Source organism: Erythrolamprus reginae, chromosome 6 (genome assembly GCF_031021105.1).
Source record: "Erythrolamprus reginae isolate rEryReg1 chromosome 6, rEryReg1.hap1, whole genome shotgun sequence".
NCBI classification, from domain to species: Eukaryota; Metazoa; Chordata; class Lepidosauria; order Squamata; family Dipsadidae; genus Erythrolamprus; species Erythrolamprus reginae.
The window spans coordinates 33,322,606-33,340,008 of NC_091955.1; the positions used below are offsets into that span (position 1 = coordinate 33,322,606).

Below are 17,403 nucleotides of genomic sequence, written 5' to 3' on the forward strand. Positions count from 1 at the left end.
AATTAATCTTGGTTCTGTTTATGCATTGCTAAATTTTCTTTTGGTCTTTGGTCTCCTGTCCCTCCTAATTGAATAATAGTCTTTAACTTTGATTGCCCCCTTTCTTCACATGTTCTTATCCTCCTTCCTACTTTGCTGACTTTTCCTTCCTATTTTTGCTGCTGTGTTAAACTGACCTTTCCTCCTTCTCTCCCTTTTCTTCTTTACATCTTCTTGATATAAACTTTGACTAGAGTAATAAGAATTAATAAGTTGAGTATTAATTAGATATATTTTATACTTTAAGTGTATTTGAAATTTAGCCTTTTATTTGAATTAGAACTTTTATTGCTATTAATTAATTGCTATCAATTTAGTATAACTGTTACCGAGGGTTTGGAATTTATAGAATCTGTTTACATATTGCTAACATAAAATAACACTAAATTTAAATCTGAAAATGTCAAGTACTTCCACCCATACTAAAACAATCAAGAAGCAAACAACCGTTATTTCTTCCCCGCAAAGTTCACCACATCCATCCCCCGCACAGCAGACTTTATCTGCAACTATGTTCACCAAGGAAAAGGACAGGGAGAAACAACCATCTCTGGCTTCAATTCAAGAGACATTAACAACATTAAATGACTTTATGTTAAAATCTCAACAAGATGCAACACAACAGAGAGATGAAATTAAAGCAGAGATGGCGGAAATGAAAGTTGACACAGGTGAAATGAAAGACCAGATGAAGGAGATTAAGCAAGCCTTGCAAGATAATGAAGTACGAATGAAGGCAGTGGAAGAAAAGGCGGATAAATAGTAAAATCCACTCAGACCAAAATGGTTTCCTTCCAGGTAGACAAATTAAAAATAATCTTAGAACAATTATTAATGTATTAGAGTACTATGAGCAACATTCAGATAAAACATTATCCTTAATGTTCCTAGACGCTCAAAAAGCTTTTGATAACGTGAATTGGACATTTATAAAGATGCAATTAAATAAAATGAGATTCGGCCCCAAATTTGTTAATTTAATAGACGCTATTTACTCAGAACAAACGACAAAAATTATATTAAACAATGAACAATTAGAAGCGTTTAAAATAAATAAAGGAGTGCGGCAAGGATGTCCCATATCACCTCTTCTTTTCATTATGACTTTAGAAGCACTCTTAATAAAAATAAGATCAGACCCAAAGATAAAAGGTTTAACAGTTAGAAAAGAGATATACAAAGTCCAGGCCTTCGCAGATGACTTGACTTTTATAATGGAAGATCCGTTAGTCACAGCACCAAGATTAATCCAAACAATAGAACAATATGGTAAGGTGGCAGGTTTGAAAATAAATAAAAATAAAACAAAAATTATAACTAAAAACATGAGTAAAATACAAGAAAGTAATTTAGAATGTATTACTGGAATGCAAATAGTTAAAAAAGTAAAATATTTGGGAATATGGCTAACAGCTAAAACAATAACATTAAAAAATGATAATTATATAAAATTAATTAATGAAATTAAAAAGGATCTAGAAATATGGAACAATTTAAAAATATCATTTTTGGGAAGAATTGCTACGATCAAGATGAATATCTTACCTAAGGTATTATTTTTATTCCAAGTGATCCCAATTAATCCAGGGGCCAACTTTTTTAAAAACTTAACAAATGTGGTTAAAAAATTTTTATGGCAAGGGAAAAAGGCAAGAATTAAGATAAATATGTTAGAAGACATAAAAGAGAGGGGGGGTTTTGCGCTCCCAAATTGGAAATTATATTATCAGGCAGCCGCTTTAACATGGATTAAAAATTGGATAACTTTAGAGGACATGAGAACATCAATATTAGAAGGACATGACCTCATGCTTGGCTGGCATGCATTTGTGTGGTATGATAAAGATAAAAATCATTCTTACTTTAAAAGACACACGCTGAGAAAATACTTATTCGATGTCTGGAAGGACATAAAGAAAAACCACTTTTTAACAATTCCAGATTGGGTTACCCCCTTGGATGCAATAATACACCCAAATTCCATTAATGATATAAGAAATATAAGATATAAAGACTTGTTAGACAATCAAATGAAATTGAAATCTAGAATTAAATTACAAGATGAAGGGATACAAATTGATTGGTGGCATTATGCACAGATTAGATCCAGATATCAGAAAGATAGTACACTCTACATATTTAACAAAAGTAAAAACCTGTTAAGTGACTTAATCACTAAAAACAATACCAGAGTAATTGGAAAAATATATAAATATTTGATTACCCACAAGAATATTGAATTAACATTAAAAGATAGTATGATACATTGGTGTAGAAACATAGGTAAAGAAATTGATTTAGATACATGGGAGAAAGTTTGGATGTGTAACTGGAGGATGACAAAATCAGTTTCTTTGAAAGAGAACCAAATTAAAATGTTTTATAGATGGCATCTCCCACCAAGTAGATTAGCAAAAATGTTCCCAAAGACATCACCTCTGTGCTGGAAATGTAAGAAAGAAATAGGATCATACTACCATCAATGGTGGACATGTAATAAAGCTAAAATGTACTGGAAAATGGTAGAAAAAATGACAAAAGAAATTACAAAGCAGAAAATAGATTTCACCCCGGAGTTTTGTTTGCTAGGAATTACTAACCAAAATTATAAAAAAGAAATTTTGTACTTGATTATACATATTTTTACAGCGGCAAGGATTATATACGCGCAAAATTGGAAAGGGGAAGATATCCCCAAAGAAGAGGGAGTTATTGCAAAAATATTAGACTGCGCGGAAATGGACATGATGACAAGACGCTTGAATGAACAGGAAGAAACCAAATTTTACGCAACATGGAACAATGTTTATGAATGGATAGATAAGAATAAAAAAATAAAGAAAGAAGAGTAGCAATAAGTATAGATATCTTAGATGATTTTTCCTTATTAAGATTTATATTAGATCTAGTTTATATAGATAGAATAGAAAATTGTTTTTCTTAAAGATTTTTCTTGACTTGAAATTAATTAGAAATTTTTATATGACATTAAATTTTCTTACTAGATAATTTTTGTATTAATAGTATTGAATTAGATATTCAATAGTGTATTCCTTTTTCTGTATCTGCAATTATACTTTTGAGAAGAGCAGGGATGATACATCCCTACATTGTATGTTAAATGTTTGTAAGTTTGTATGTCATTTTAAAGAAAATTAATAAAAATATTTGGGAAAAAAAAAAAGAAAAGGGAAAGAGAGAGGGGGCAAAGAGATGAAGAAAGGAAGGAGGAATGGAAGGAAGGAAGGAAAGAAGGAAGGGAGACATTTCCCACAGAAAATGCAAGGAGCCACAAATCCACCCTCTCGTGGCTGGAGAGGTTACTATTGCACTGCACACCAAGACAACTAGACAAAACAATAGTTTTTTTTCCTGAACGCTCAACTAAACAAATAATTCCCTCAACACTGTCAAACTTTTTACTAAGTCTGCACTTCTATTTCTATTATTTTTTTCTCATCATTCCTATCACCCATTTCCTCCTACTTAGGACTGTATGACTATAACTTGTTGTTTATATCCTAAGATTTTTTATTAATATTGTTTCTTCATTGCTTATTTGACCCCTATGACAATTGTTGTTGTACCACATGATTCTTGACAAATGTATCTTTTGCTTTTATGTATATGCACCAAAGCAAATTCCTTGTGTGTCCAATCACACTTGGCCAATAAAGAATTCTATTCTATTCTATTGTATTCTATTCTATTCTACTATTTAATACTACACTATTTGGTTCAGAATACTTTTTTCCTTATTTTCCTGCTCTAAAATCTAGGAGCGTCTTGCACACTGAAAAATACAGTACACCAATTTTTTTATCCAACCTCCCCCCATCCCCCCATCCCTCCCCGGTCAATGGTGTCCCTCTTTAACAATGTTAAAATCTGGTCACCTTAATCTAGACTTAGGGTACCATGAAGATCACAAGACTGCCAATTCCTTAGTCTTTCATACAAGAATTTAACCTGGGATGTTCTCTATGCAAAGCAAGTATTACTTGTTTAATGCTACCTTAATTCACTAGCAAGATTTTAAGAAAATGCTCAAGAAAAATATTTTAGTATTTTCAAATGCAAGAGCAGTCAGTAATGTATGCTATTGCTAGGCCTATGCAAATTACTTGACAGGGCATTTCATATGAATGCCTCTCCTCAAACTGCAACATAGCAATTGTATGCTGGAAAGCTCTACTGAGGCATTTTTAGGCCCCCTCAACTTCATCTTAACAAACATCTGCATACCCAGAAGACACTTCAACTGGCAGAGTTACTTCATCATATGGTTTGCGCAGGAGGCTCATTACACATACCATTTGAACATTTATGAATATTAATTCTTCCAAGAGTTTTTCCATAGGGCACTTAAGTTCTCTAGTAATCGTATGTACAAAAATATCCTCTGAAAATATAAAAAATAATTCATACACATACATAAACTCTCTCTCTTATACTATAATGCTACACATTATTTGTTTGTTTGTTTATATTAAATTTATCTCACCTTATATTGTGTTATACTGCCTTATTTTTTTAAAAAAATGTTTTGGTGTACACTGTCAGCTGCTAGAATTGTTTGGAATTGGATAACATCAATCAATCAAACTTTAAAAGGTATATTTTATGTAGCTTTTGACTACTTATATAGTGTTTCGGGTTCTGAGAGTTAATTAAAATTGACTAGAATATCTGAAGAGTTTAAAAGAAATATTTCTATTCATAAATAAAATTTTAAATATAGTCTATCCAGATTAGACCCATTTAGAGCTCTGGATTGAGAATTGATTAACTCTTTTCCAAGTTTAATTTTGAGGCATAAAATCAACTTTATGTAAGAAACAATATTTCAGTTCTTCCAAGAATGTGGTAATTGTTCTGCAAATGGATAAACAAGCTCTCTTGGAAGGGTAAATTTCAATACAAATAATTTTGTCAACTTTTTTTGGAATATTACCTTATTTCTTATTTGTTTGCTGATGTGGTAAGTATAAAGTTTTATTAAAACTTATATATAGCAGTTTGCTAGATCATCAAATTTCTGCCAAATAGCAAAATAAAAAAATATATAGGATAAGATTTAAATTTTTGAAGGATTATACTGGTCCTTTTAGGTTATAATTTATCCCCTTACTTAGAGTGTAAGCCTCATTTATTTCAGTTCAACATGACATGTTAAAGTCAAAAATGACTGTCTTTGTACATTTGTGTAAGTAGTAATATAATTTATAATTGCAATATAATTACCATGAGTTTTATTATATTTTATTATTTATTTATTATTATATTATAAAATTAGAATTTATGTAAGTTATGGATACTAGTGATAACAATACGAATTCGTTGTAATGTGGAAAATTGTTTTTTTTTTTAATGCTGAAAATGTTAAATAAAAATTATTTAAAAAAAAATAAAAGTCAAAAATCTAGATGACTGCATTGTCACTCACTTCATAACATATTGATCCTAAAACTGAATATACCGCAATAAGTGCAGTGGTATTTACTTTGTAATTTTAATAGTGCAATCTACCTACACTCTAAAGGCTAAGGTAAAGGCTAGGGGAAGGTTTGGTAGGGAAGGTTTGCCTATTTGCTGATGACTCTAAAGTGTGCAATAGGGTTGATATTCCTGGAGGCGTCTGTAATATGGCAAATGATTTAGCTTTACTAGATAAGTGGTCAAAGCAATGGAAATTGCAGTTTAATGTTTCCAAATGTAAAATAATGCACTTGGGCAAAAGAAATCCTCAATCTGAGTATTGTATTGGCAGTTCTGTGCTAGCAAAAACTTCAGAAGAGAAGGAATAGAGAAGCATACAAATCCAATAAATAAATAAATAAATTTAGGGGTAGTGATTTCTGACAGTCTCAAAATGGGTGAACAGTGCAGTCAGGTGGTAGGGAAAGCAAGTAGAATGCTTGGCTGCATAGCTAGAGGTATAACAAGCAGGAAGAGGGATATTGTGATCCTGCTGTATATAGCGTTGGTGAGACCACATTTGGAATACTGTGTTCAGTTCTGGAGACCTCACTTACAAAAAGATATTGATAAAATTGAATGGGTCCAAAGACGGGCTACAAAAATGGTGGAAGGTCTTAAGCATAAAACTTATCATGAAAGACTTAATGAACTTAATCTGTATAGTCTGGATGGTAGGAGGGAAAGGGTGGGGGGACATGATCAAAACATTTAAATATTTTAAAGGGTTAAATAAGATTCAGGAGAGAAGTGTTTTTAATAGGAAAGTGAACACAAGTACAAGGGGGCACAATCTGAGGTTAGTTAGGGGAAAGATTAGAAGTAACGTGAGAAAATATTATTTTACTGAAAGAGTAGTAGATGCTTGGAACAAACTTCCAGCAGACGTGGTTGGTAAATCCACAGTAACTGAATTTAAACATGCCTGGGATAAATATATATCCATCCTAAGATAAAATACAGAAAGTAGTATAAGGGCAGACTAGATGGACCATAAGTTCTTTTTCTGCTATCAATCTTTATGTTTCTGTTTCTAAGGTTGCAATACAGGATTACGCTTCACATATTGTGTCTGAATTTTAAATGTTTGTTTTATATGAAGTTATTTTAATGAAATTATCAGAAAATAATATTAAACCTGGTGTTAAAAATATAATACTATTTTAAAGCAATCCATTGATTTGGCTAATTACAAAATAGTAGAGATAAAACTCACCTAAATGAGGAACAATGCTTTGCTTTCCATGGGTACATAATGTCAGAAATATTTAAACTCTATGCTTTATTAGCTTTTTCCCCCTCTAAAGCTTACAGTTCAAAAATATTTTAGGCTCAGATTAGAAATTATATTACTACATGCACAGAAATGAAATAAAGATCATTACATTTTAATCAAGATAAAAAAGAAACTTATTTCAAGAACAACATATGAAACTTATAAACAGAAATTCTAGCTAAAACTACAACAAACAATTGTACCATTTTAAAAATCACAAAAGTACAGAATATTGAATTTAAAATTATCCTATATTTAGTGTACCGTAATCAGATCAGAGTTTGCAATATTAATTTCATTTCTTCATGATTAGAACTCTGCAAAATGTCTCTTTTTTTCTTGAAACAACCTTTTTACATGAGCTATTAAATGAATTGAATGACTACTTAGAAATTTAAGAATATAATTTCATCATATAAATAACTGCAAAGTATTTATATTATTTATGTATATGTATTTTATTTATTATATTTCTATACTTCCCATCACACTTGTGTCATTCATTTTATAAATTCCTAATGTCAATTAATTAGGTTACTAACATTTGTTACAAAAAGCTATTTCTTATGCACCTGTGCAGATAGTTATAAAGATAAACCAGTTTATGGTGATAGTAAATGACTATGCATTCTTTTGCTTCAGTGCAACCATGAGTAGAAACCAGATTAGCAAGATTATAATTACATTAAAAAATCCCTCCACTACTCTTTGTTGAAAGAAGCCAACTTTATGAATCAAATTTTAACTGCTCTATAACAAACTAGGAAAAGATAAACTATGGTTGTTGGACATGAATAATATGGTAGATTCCAAACTACACAGAAGTGAAAACTACTAAAACTGTTCTTCAAAGCTGGATCATAATTGTGGAGAGTGGGGGTGGGAAGAAATATATGAGTTCTTTTGATTCAGTTACTTTTTCTAATCATGGTAACTATCTTTTTCTTTTATATCTGAACAGGGGCTTTTTTTTCCCTCCCTTGGTCTTTATTAAACAATCTGTTATCCTGAGATAACAATTTCCAAATTCTTTATAATCTCTTATTTGTTAAAGAGAAAATGAGAAGTTGAAATAAGGGGCCACTACAGTTTCTACATTTTACTGAGTATTGCAAATGCAACACTGGCAAAATCAGGGGCTCTTTACTCACATCTTTCATCGTGAAACAACAGCAAGGCTACCATCTCCGTTGGATAGAGTTCAGAGGTCCATAGAGCAACACAGTGATCTGTGAATGACCCAAGATAATCAGCAATGGAGCTTCCACAAATGCATGTATGGATCCACTGAAGTGATATGGTACTTTTTATAGCATATGTTTAAACTGCTAACTTGTGGACCTAAATCCTAATTATAATTCATAATAATTATCTAATTTTGAATATTATAATTATAGTTTCACCACATTTTCAGTAGTTCTTGAAAAAAGTATCCACTTAGTTGTTACTTAATTTCAGTAGTAGTATTATGTAACCAACTGTCTTTGAGCAGCATTTTGACAAAACCTTACTCATTGCATGAATGGCTAAGCTAGTCACATGATTCATGCATGAGACAAGCAGATAAATAATGCTTAACCTAGGAGAAATAATTGTCCTAGAAAAATACAATAGTCATAGAAGTGATTTTAAAGGAATTCTATGTGAGATTCAATCCTACCAAACCTCCTGGTTTCATTCATAAGTCCCCCAATGTACTTGAAAAATATTTCATCTTCCTCATTTTGGCTGTAAAAATCACCCTTCACAATAACTAGATATCATGGTAGTCATACCATGAGGATGGGATAAACATTTATCAAGTTTCCATGACATAGCATTCAAATTGCAACAAGTTCCCCATATATCTACCATCCCAAGCAACATATATTTGGGACGTGGGCCAAAAAAAAGAAAAACACTTCTGATTAGAGCTAACAGAACGGCTGAAAGGAGTGTCCAAACATTTAAAATGCTACAGTAGTATTTAGGAACAGCACGTGTATAATTTGTAATATTTCAAGTAGTCACTGATTTAAAGAAAATAAAAATAGTATTTTCTCAAAGAAGTGTAATTTCAACAAAAATCTTGTACTTTAAAAAATAAATAAAACTACAAATAAACATGGATCATTGTGAGAAGAGTACCATTGCTTTTATTGCCAAAAACATATTTATCTTAAAAAACATCACGTGAGAAATAAATATTTTATTTCAGATAAAGGAAGTTAGAAATAGTTCATTAGCAATGCCTATTTTCATTTTTTAATAAGCATCAAAATTAATATCAAACATTAATATAAGATTTAATCTTAATTTTATATGTATGAACATGTACATTTGCTTCTTTTAAATATTATAAATATCTAATAATTTGTAAAGTTTATGAATTAATATGTGATAAAACAATCACATTTTTCCATATTGGTAACATAATATTTAAAAAGACAAAAGCGATATATATTGTCAATCAGTGTTGCTTCCTAAGTGGACAGTTTGATTTCACAGAAGTTTGATTTACTTGGAGTTATATTGTGTTGTTTAAGTGTTCCCTTTATTTTTTTGAGCAGTGTATGTACGTATATACATACATACATACATACATACATACATACATACATACATACATACATACATACATACATACATTGCTCAAAAAAATAAAGGGAACACTTAAACAACACAATAAATCAAAATTCTGTAAAATCAAACTGTCCACTGATTGACAATCAATTTCACATGCTGTTGTGCACATTCAACTTTGTACAGAGCAAAGTATTTGATGAAAATATTTCATTCATTCAGATCTACGATGTGTTATTTGAGTGTTCCCTTTATTTTTTTGAGATATATATATATATCTGCATCAATGTAGGAAGGTGCAGAATAGTAAAAGGGCATTCTCTTTGCATATTTTAGATCATTGTTTATTTCATTGCTATAAATTTATCAGTTTTGTTTATGATAATAATGTACACAATCACCAGATACAGTATATGTTGAAAGGTTTTTGGCACAGTAATTTGAAACTTGTTCTGTTTACATCTGTGCAAGCTTTTAAGCTACTACAAAGTAATTTAAAAGGGATACTTGCTGCTATATAGTGATCTTTCTTAATTCATTACATTACCAATATATAAGACAAAGCATTTTTTTTTCACAAGCAGAAAATTATAGATGTGCATAGTTACAGTAGGTGTGTATGTGTTCTTTTCTTTATAAATGAAGTTTAAGATGCTTTACTAACCTGAAGTGGTCTTTGTTTATCACTATTTTTAGATTTCAGCGCACTTGTCTGTTGTTGGAGAAGCAGCTGCCTGGCTGCCTGCAATGCCTGAAAGTTAAGACAAAATGCAAATAAATAAAAGTTAAAGCATTTTGTTGAAAATGTTTCAGTAGCAATTTACCTAATGCTGATTTTCAAGCAAAACTACCTTTTCCTATGTAAATAAAAATGCATCTTTTTTTAACACAGCAAGAAAAATCCACAGATAGCATGTATATCAGATTTTAAGAAAAAAACATATATATGGAACAAATCCACAAGGAAATAACGTTAATTTGTATAAAATGCTTGAAGAGGAAAAATCATAAACCGCATCAATAGCCTCATCTCCACAAGGAACTTGTCTGTAAATGTTCAGCTAAAATGCTCACATCCTTGTAAATCATCATTCAATTTGCATTTTCACTTTACAATTTTCAAGAGATACCGGAAGCTGTAACTGAATTTAACGAATCAACATCAGATTATCTTGAACGTGAATTAATAAGGATATTCATTGAAGATTAAAAACTGTTTTTATACCTACAATTCAAAAAGAAATCTGGCATTTGACAAAACAAAGTGAAGTTTTAATGCTAAATAAAAATTAAGTGGCTTTCATTAGCATTCTCGCTAAACTCTGAAATCACTATTTAAGCAAACTGTAGGTGATAATTTAAACTATAGGTGATAGCATAGTAAAAGAAAACATAATATTTAAATTTGTTCATTTGAATTAAATAAGGTAAAACTTGAACAGCAGAATTGTATGGAGCTATGCCAGTTACCAGAAAAAGTATTAACTTTAAACAAATGTAGTTGTTATAACTTTAGAATTCTGAAATATTAAACTATATTAATCTGTTTCTACAAAGTACTAGGAGAGCAATTCAGAATACAGATATATTATTAGAATGATTGTATTCATTCTAAAAATAGTCACCAAACTGATAAAGAATGGTAGTTTTCCTTAGACGCAAATGAGATAGTTTTTAAGGTAGTTTCCAGTATCCATGACAACAGTTGCTTTGACAAGATGTGCATATGGCATTACACTGCCAGCTGGTGTGAACAATGTTTGAACTACTGCATTGAGATGCTGAGCAAACAGAAAAAGTTGCCATGTCTTAACCCTCGGGAAAGCAGTCATCCCCTGATCAATTATGAAAAGACAGAGAAGGCTGCTACAGTCTGGCTCCATGCAAGTTTTCAGAAAAAACAAGCAGACACAACAAACCAAAGTAAACAAGCTACATGCTCTATCACAGCTCCTAAGAACATGGATTTGTCTCCTTTTAAAAGGCATTAATACCAGACTGAAAAATATATCTCCTTTCAGCACAGCTACATTACCACAACATTCTTGGGTGGAGGGTTTTTTTGGTGTTTTTTTTGATTCCCAGGTAATTATAGATTAGCAAGGTACCTGAACTAAAAAATCACAACTTGATTTCTACACAGTGTGCCTATTTTTACTTAAACCTAAACACCATTTATTTCCTAGAAATATTTTGTTGACCAAACAAAAGAAAGAAAAGAAAAGGCTGTTGTTAATTTGTGAGCCTACATATTGTAGTACCAACTCATCTGCTGAGTTATATTACCATTAGCAATTGTTTATTTAATTGAATTTATTTGTTGAAATTATGTTGGTGTATTTACAATTTGCAGCTGTAACTTAAGTCTGCTTTACGCTTCTCAGAAACAAAATCCTCTAATATAGTCCAAAATTAAATTTATAATATATGAATGAATTAATGTAAATTATAACAAATATGAAATGCTACATTAGGATTAAAATTGACATGGGAAGTGTGTGGGCATTTGTTTTAGAAAAGAATAATAAAAATATACATGCCCAAACTGGATTTTCAGGGGACCTATCTAGCAATGTTGATTCATCTGTAGGCTTATAATAGATTGCAGATTTCTTATCAACTTTCTGAAAAAATATGAATATTTATAAAATATAATGTAGATATCTATTGAAGATGTTACATAAGAACACCAGAACTACCCTTCTGAAAAGTCAGATACTTTTATTGGAGACGGAGTTCACACTTCTGTATACCATCACCTTGAAGAAATATAATTTCCACCCATTATAAAACATGATAAGGCTCATAAAAAGTGAAAATGGGACATGGTAGCATGCACATAAAAGGGAAATTGTCATACAGCAAGTTAGACTAATGCTACATTTCTACTATCTACACTGACTATGGATAGTAGTAGTTCAGCATTTCTGTCATAATTGTACCTGAAGACAACAGGGGTCCTTTGGAAGCTTTATGTTTGCTATATTAGATATTACATAAATAGTAACTGCATGTATATTTCACTAGGTAGAGGATATTAACAAATTATTATTCAGAAATGCATCACAGGCTTTCTATTTTAATTTTTGACAATTCATTTCTCACATATATATTCTTAGTTGTGTGCAATTTTATTTCTTAAAAAAATGGTTGACGTTATTTCACATGGGAGTATTTAAAATATTGTATAAGTTATTTATTTATTCATTCATTCATTCATTCATTCATTTATTGGATTTGTATGCCGCCCCTCTCTGTGGACTCGGGGCGGCTCACAACAAACATAGAATACATAATAAAACAATTTGATCCAATTAATAACAGTTAAAATACTTTTAAAAACATCCTAAAAACTTTAAAACATTCAATTATCATTATAGGTGATTAATGGAATTTCATGGAGCTTATTGTCAAAATTAGAAGTTTTGTCAACTTACTGCTCCATGAAAATATCTTTATCCTATAGAATTATTTTCAAACCAGAAAAAGTGTTGCTTTGATTTGTTATGGATATATGGTTCAAATGAGCAATAAATCAGAGCAACTTAAAAAAAATTACAATAGCTTAAATAATTTTAATATGTAATTTAATTGACCAAAAGACAGAAATTATGAATATGAATAAATCAGTCTCCCTATTAAGAATTCATAAATGAGCAAATAAAACCACAGATATTTAGAATATCAAAGATTACTCAGAATTTGGTAGTGTATTTTTGCAAATAACTGTTAAAATATATGTGTGAATTAACAGTTTCACTGCTGAATAAAATTAGCAACAAAATGTAAATTGAATCATCTAAACCTGTGATCTGGGATGTACTTATCACTGAAAATATTTCCCTGATATTGGTAAGGCTAGTTCTTGAGAAGGTTTAGATTATACTGTGTCAAAAAAAATGTTTTAATTTGAATCCTATAGATACTAAAATTATGTCTGTATACACAAGCATTTTTTACTCTGTTATAAACTCTTCCTATTTTAGGACTGTCTAATAAAGTATACAGTTTAAAAAACCCAATTTAGTGAAGTTTCTACTTAATGTATACGAATTATTTTCTTCTTTTTAAAGATATGTTTTCTCATTTCCTTTTTTCTAAATGGAAACAGATGTCACTCATATTGTTTTGTTAAAAACAGGAATGTTTAACCTATCAGCCTGTTGCATTTGAGATTTAAAATGAAAAATGACATCTATGGTCATTAATATCTTCAATGTATAAACAGCACAGCATGACACATTCTTGAGAGCTGAAGGCTACAAAATCTCTCTGAAACATAAATAACAAAGCACTCAGAATTATATTTGATGTTGATATTCATCTCTGCTGCCTGGGCTTCTTATGAAAATAGATGCAGCCCAAATGGATCTCCTATAATTGGTTTCAGATAGCAGGGTCAGAAGAAATACGATACAAGAAACTATTACATGGAACAGGCGAAACATGAATGTTTATACAAGCTGTACCTGTTAAACTGACAATGGGCATGCACTTTGGAGATAACCAGACGGGGAAAAACTTGTCACAAAAGATTGTTTTTATTCTCTATTTTGTTATGAAATATTTACCTATTACTAGGCTACATACAAATAAGCTCATTTAACAACAATGGTATATGATGTCTCAAACCATTTGGAAACATTGACCAATACTGTATATTATCCAATTCAAAATTTATGCAAATGAAAACTTTCCCAGAAAAAAAATCTAGTAATAGTCTTACTTAACTCAAAGAGAGAATTTCAGAAAAAAAGGAATCAGATACATTAATTACTACATTTTGTAGACCCACAAGCCCAAAGTTTGATTATTAAGTTATTTCTGTTCCTGCTGCTGAAACCAAATTGGAGATACACAAGTACACAAAAACAATTTAGTCCATCAGGAACCTTGGTGAATATTTAAAATCTTCTAGAAGGGACATATATTTGGAGAAACGTCTGGGGATAATTTCCAACTGGATTTACACCTGGCACATTCTGGTTCAATCACTATATATAAATAAAAGCAAGCAGACTTCATTCAGCTGGTAAAAATATTACTAGATACATGTTTATAAAACAGCAAATGTTAAAACTGTTAATTGGCAAAAACAGATAAAAAGATGAGGGAAATATGGACAGGCCAGAATTTATATTATTCTGTTTCTGTTTCTAACATGGAACTTTCCAGTCCCAAAGATAATGAGTTTTGCTTGTTAAAACATTAATCCTTTTTCATATATAACAGTAAGAGGAGAGAATTATAAAGTAGGGCACTCCTTATTTTTGCACCATAAAGGGAACAATTTTGTAGGCAATAATGATGTATCCAACATATCTAAAAATGCACACATATGTTCAGAACATATTTCTGAATGAAGAAAATAAATAAATAAAGAATACAATTTATGGCAAACAAAGGCAAGGAAATAGTAAGGGTAAGCCAAAAAGGGCATATAGAACAAATGGTTAGAAACCAAAGAGAAAGCTCCAGGATCCAGTGAAAAGTCAAGGAACAGCACAAAGCCAAGGGGAAAACTGCACAACAATAGCAACAAAATGATCACAGAATTGTTGTGTTTAGTCTGTTTCCTAAGAATAGTTTTTATTTTAGCAGACATTTAAAATAGGAACAAGCATGATAGAACTGGCTTGAAGATCTTGAAGGCTTGAAGCGAGGACAATTAACTAGTTGAACAGCTTGCCTTCATACATTATGGCTGTTTCGTCACTGGATGTTTTTAAGAGGAGACTTGACAGTCACTTATCTGAAATGGTATAGGATCTCTAGCTTGAGCAGGGGGCTGAACTAGAAGACCTCCAATGTCCCTTCCAGTTCTATTCTGACCCTTCAAAAAACATTAAAAATTCAGTGGATTGTTCTATCCAAAAGCTAAGCAAAACCTCAGGATTTAGAGGCAACGAACTTTGGGCTAAGGCAGTGTTTTTCAACCTTTTTTTCTTCAGGGGAACCCTTTGGTGTTGTCAGATTTCTGGTGGAACCCTGGTTGAAAAAAATCTGCATTAAGCTGTACATCCTGAAGCTGAAATAAAATTATTTTATTGGCCAAGTGTTTATTTATTTATTTATTTATTGGATTTGTATTAAAAGGAATTTGTCTTTGATGCATATGCTCTCAGTGTACATAAAAAAGATACATTTGTCAAGAATCATGGGGTACAACATTTAATGATTATCATGGGGGTCAAATAAGCAATCAAGAAACAATCAATATAAATCATAAGAATACAAGCAACAATTTATAGTTATAGTAATAAGTGAGAGATTGGTGATAGGAATGATGAGAAGACTAATAGTAATAGTAATGCAGCCTTAGAGGATGGAGGCAGAATCAGCAAGTGCTGCTTCTGCACGGGGTCCGTGCGGATTAGCAGAGAGAGGGCGAGAGAGAGAGAGGCTGCACTGTGTACCCTTGCCGGGAATGCCGGGCCTGAGTGGGGCAATAAGGGGAGGTCATTCGCTCCATTCCACCCACTTTCCCTCCCATTTTTTGGCAGGTGCAGGGGCCGGTGGAAGAGTTGGAGTGAAGGTAAAGCCGGAGCGGATGCCTTCCACTCTGCCTTCCGCTCCTCTTGCCCTCTCAGGCCCCGAGCCTGAGGGGAGTAGTAGGGTGTGCTCTCTTCCAGTGCCCTGCACAGGGAAAAAGGAGAGAATGAGTTGGCCATTTGGCTGAGCGTGGCGCCATGTATGCAGGCGCGGGAAGGAGGTGTGAGGAGGAGCAGGAGGGAACCTTGAGCTGCCTGGCATGCCTTGGCCTTGGACTAGGAAGCTCCGTATCAGAGGTGCTGGAGAGGCAACCATTCCTGCCTCCTCCTCTTCCTCTTCCTGCCGCTGCAGCCCGCACTTTGGCCCGCTGCTGCAGCAAGGGGCTAGAGGGGCACTGCTGCTGTTGGTGCCAACACCGCCGCCACTGTTAGTCCTACTACTACTTAGTGACAGAAGCAGGCAGAGTTCCATGGTTGAAAAACACTGGGCTAAGGATTATCCATTTCGCTAATCTAATTGGGTGACAAAGATAATTAAAACTATTGTTTTATGTATTGTACAGAAAACAATTATAAAAAATGGGGTTTTATTTTTTTCATTTATTTACACCACCTCTTTTTCATGAAACCTGGAAACCTGGAAACAGCAAAGGACCAACCACAGTACCTCTGCCCAGCCCATGCAAACTAGGCACTGATCTACAACATGGTAGCAACCATCTGGGTCAGAACACGATCAGTATTAGATCTGCAGGGCTACTCTGGAGCCAGTGAGGCTTCTGCACAAGCTACCCATGGACCACATTTCATGGGGTGCAGCTTGTCTCATGGGGATATATGGAATATTGCTTCAGAAATTGTCAGGGAATCACTCTTCAGAAATTGTCAGGGAGTCACTACTCCCCTGATGCCAGCAGCGGAAAGTGATTCATCTTGCCTGGAATTGACCAGTGGGCTGGAGTCTCTGATAGTTTGGGTGGGATGGGATGGGGCAAGATGGGAATCTATCCTTTTTGGTGGTGCTTGAGGGAACTGAGGCAGGGGTTGTCACCCTCCTTTCCAAAAAGGAACCCTTGCCTTCCCCTGCAATGCAAGGGGTGGGGTGGCCAGCATATATTGTATTTGCCTTGCTCAGACCCCCACAAAATATGTTAGTATGTCTATAATGCAACCACACCTGGAATATTGTATCTCATTTTAATCACCATGATATAAAAAAGATGTCGAGAATGCACAGAAGAGCAACAAAGATGATTGGGATGGGTGGGTTGGAGAATAAAAAGCAAATAGAATGGTTGCTGAAGTTGGGCTTCTCTAGTCTAGTGAAAAGAAAAACTGGGGTGACATGATATTTCAAATGTTGGAAGCAGTCTTCCAATATTTGAGGGGCTGCCGCAAAGAAGAGGGGGTTATCCTGCTCTCCAAAGCAACTGAAGGCAGGACAAGAAGTAATGGATGGAAACTAATCAAGTGGACAACCAACCTAGAAGTAAGGATAAATTTCCTGGCAGGCAGGCAGAAAGAAAGAACTTGGTTGGGGATGTGCCAGTTCATGCA

The 17,403-nt window shown here is 32.8% G+C and overlaps 1 protein-coding gene across 3 annotated transcripts in view; it reads right to left on the reverse strand.

Annotated features, from left to right (window-relative positions):
* FOXP2 (forkhead box P2) overlaps positions 1–17,403 on the reverse strand; it is a 792,940-nt gene that overhangs the window by 259,620 nt on the left and 515,917 nt on the right. For 2 of the 3 annotated variants that reach the window (XM_070755486.1, XM_070755485.1), the window contains exon 6: positions 10,020–10,106. In XM_070755486.1, coding sequence (XP_070611587.1) covers positions 10,020–10,106 — 87 coding nt within the window. Of the gene's footprint in view, positions 1–7,944; positions 8,023–10,019; positions 10,107–17,403 lie in introns of those variants that run through there. The other variant, XM_070755487.1, reaches the window with a different exon arrangement.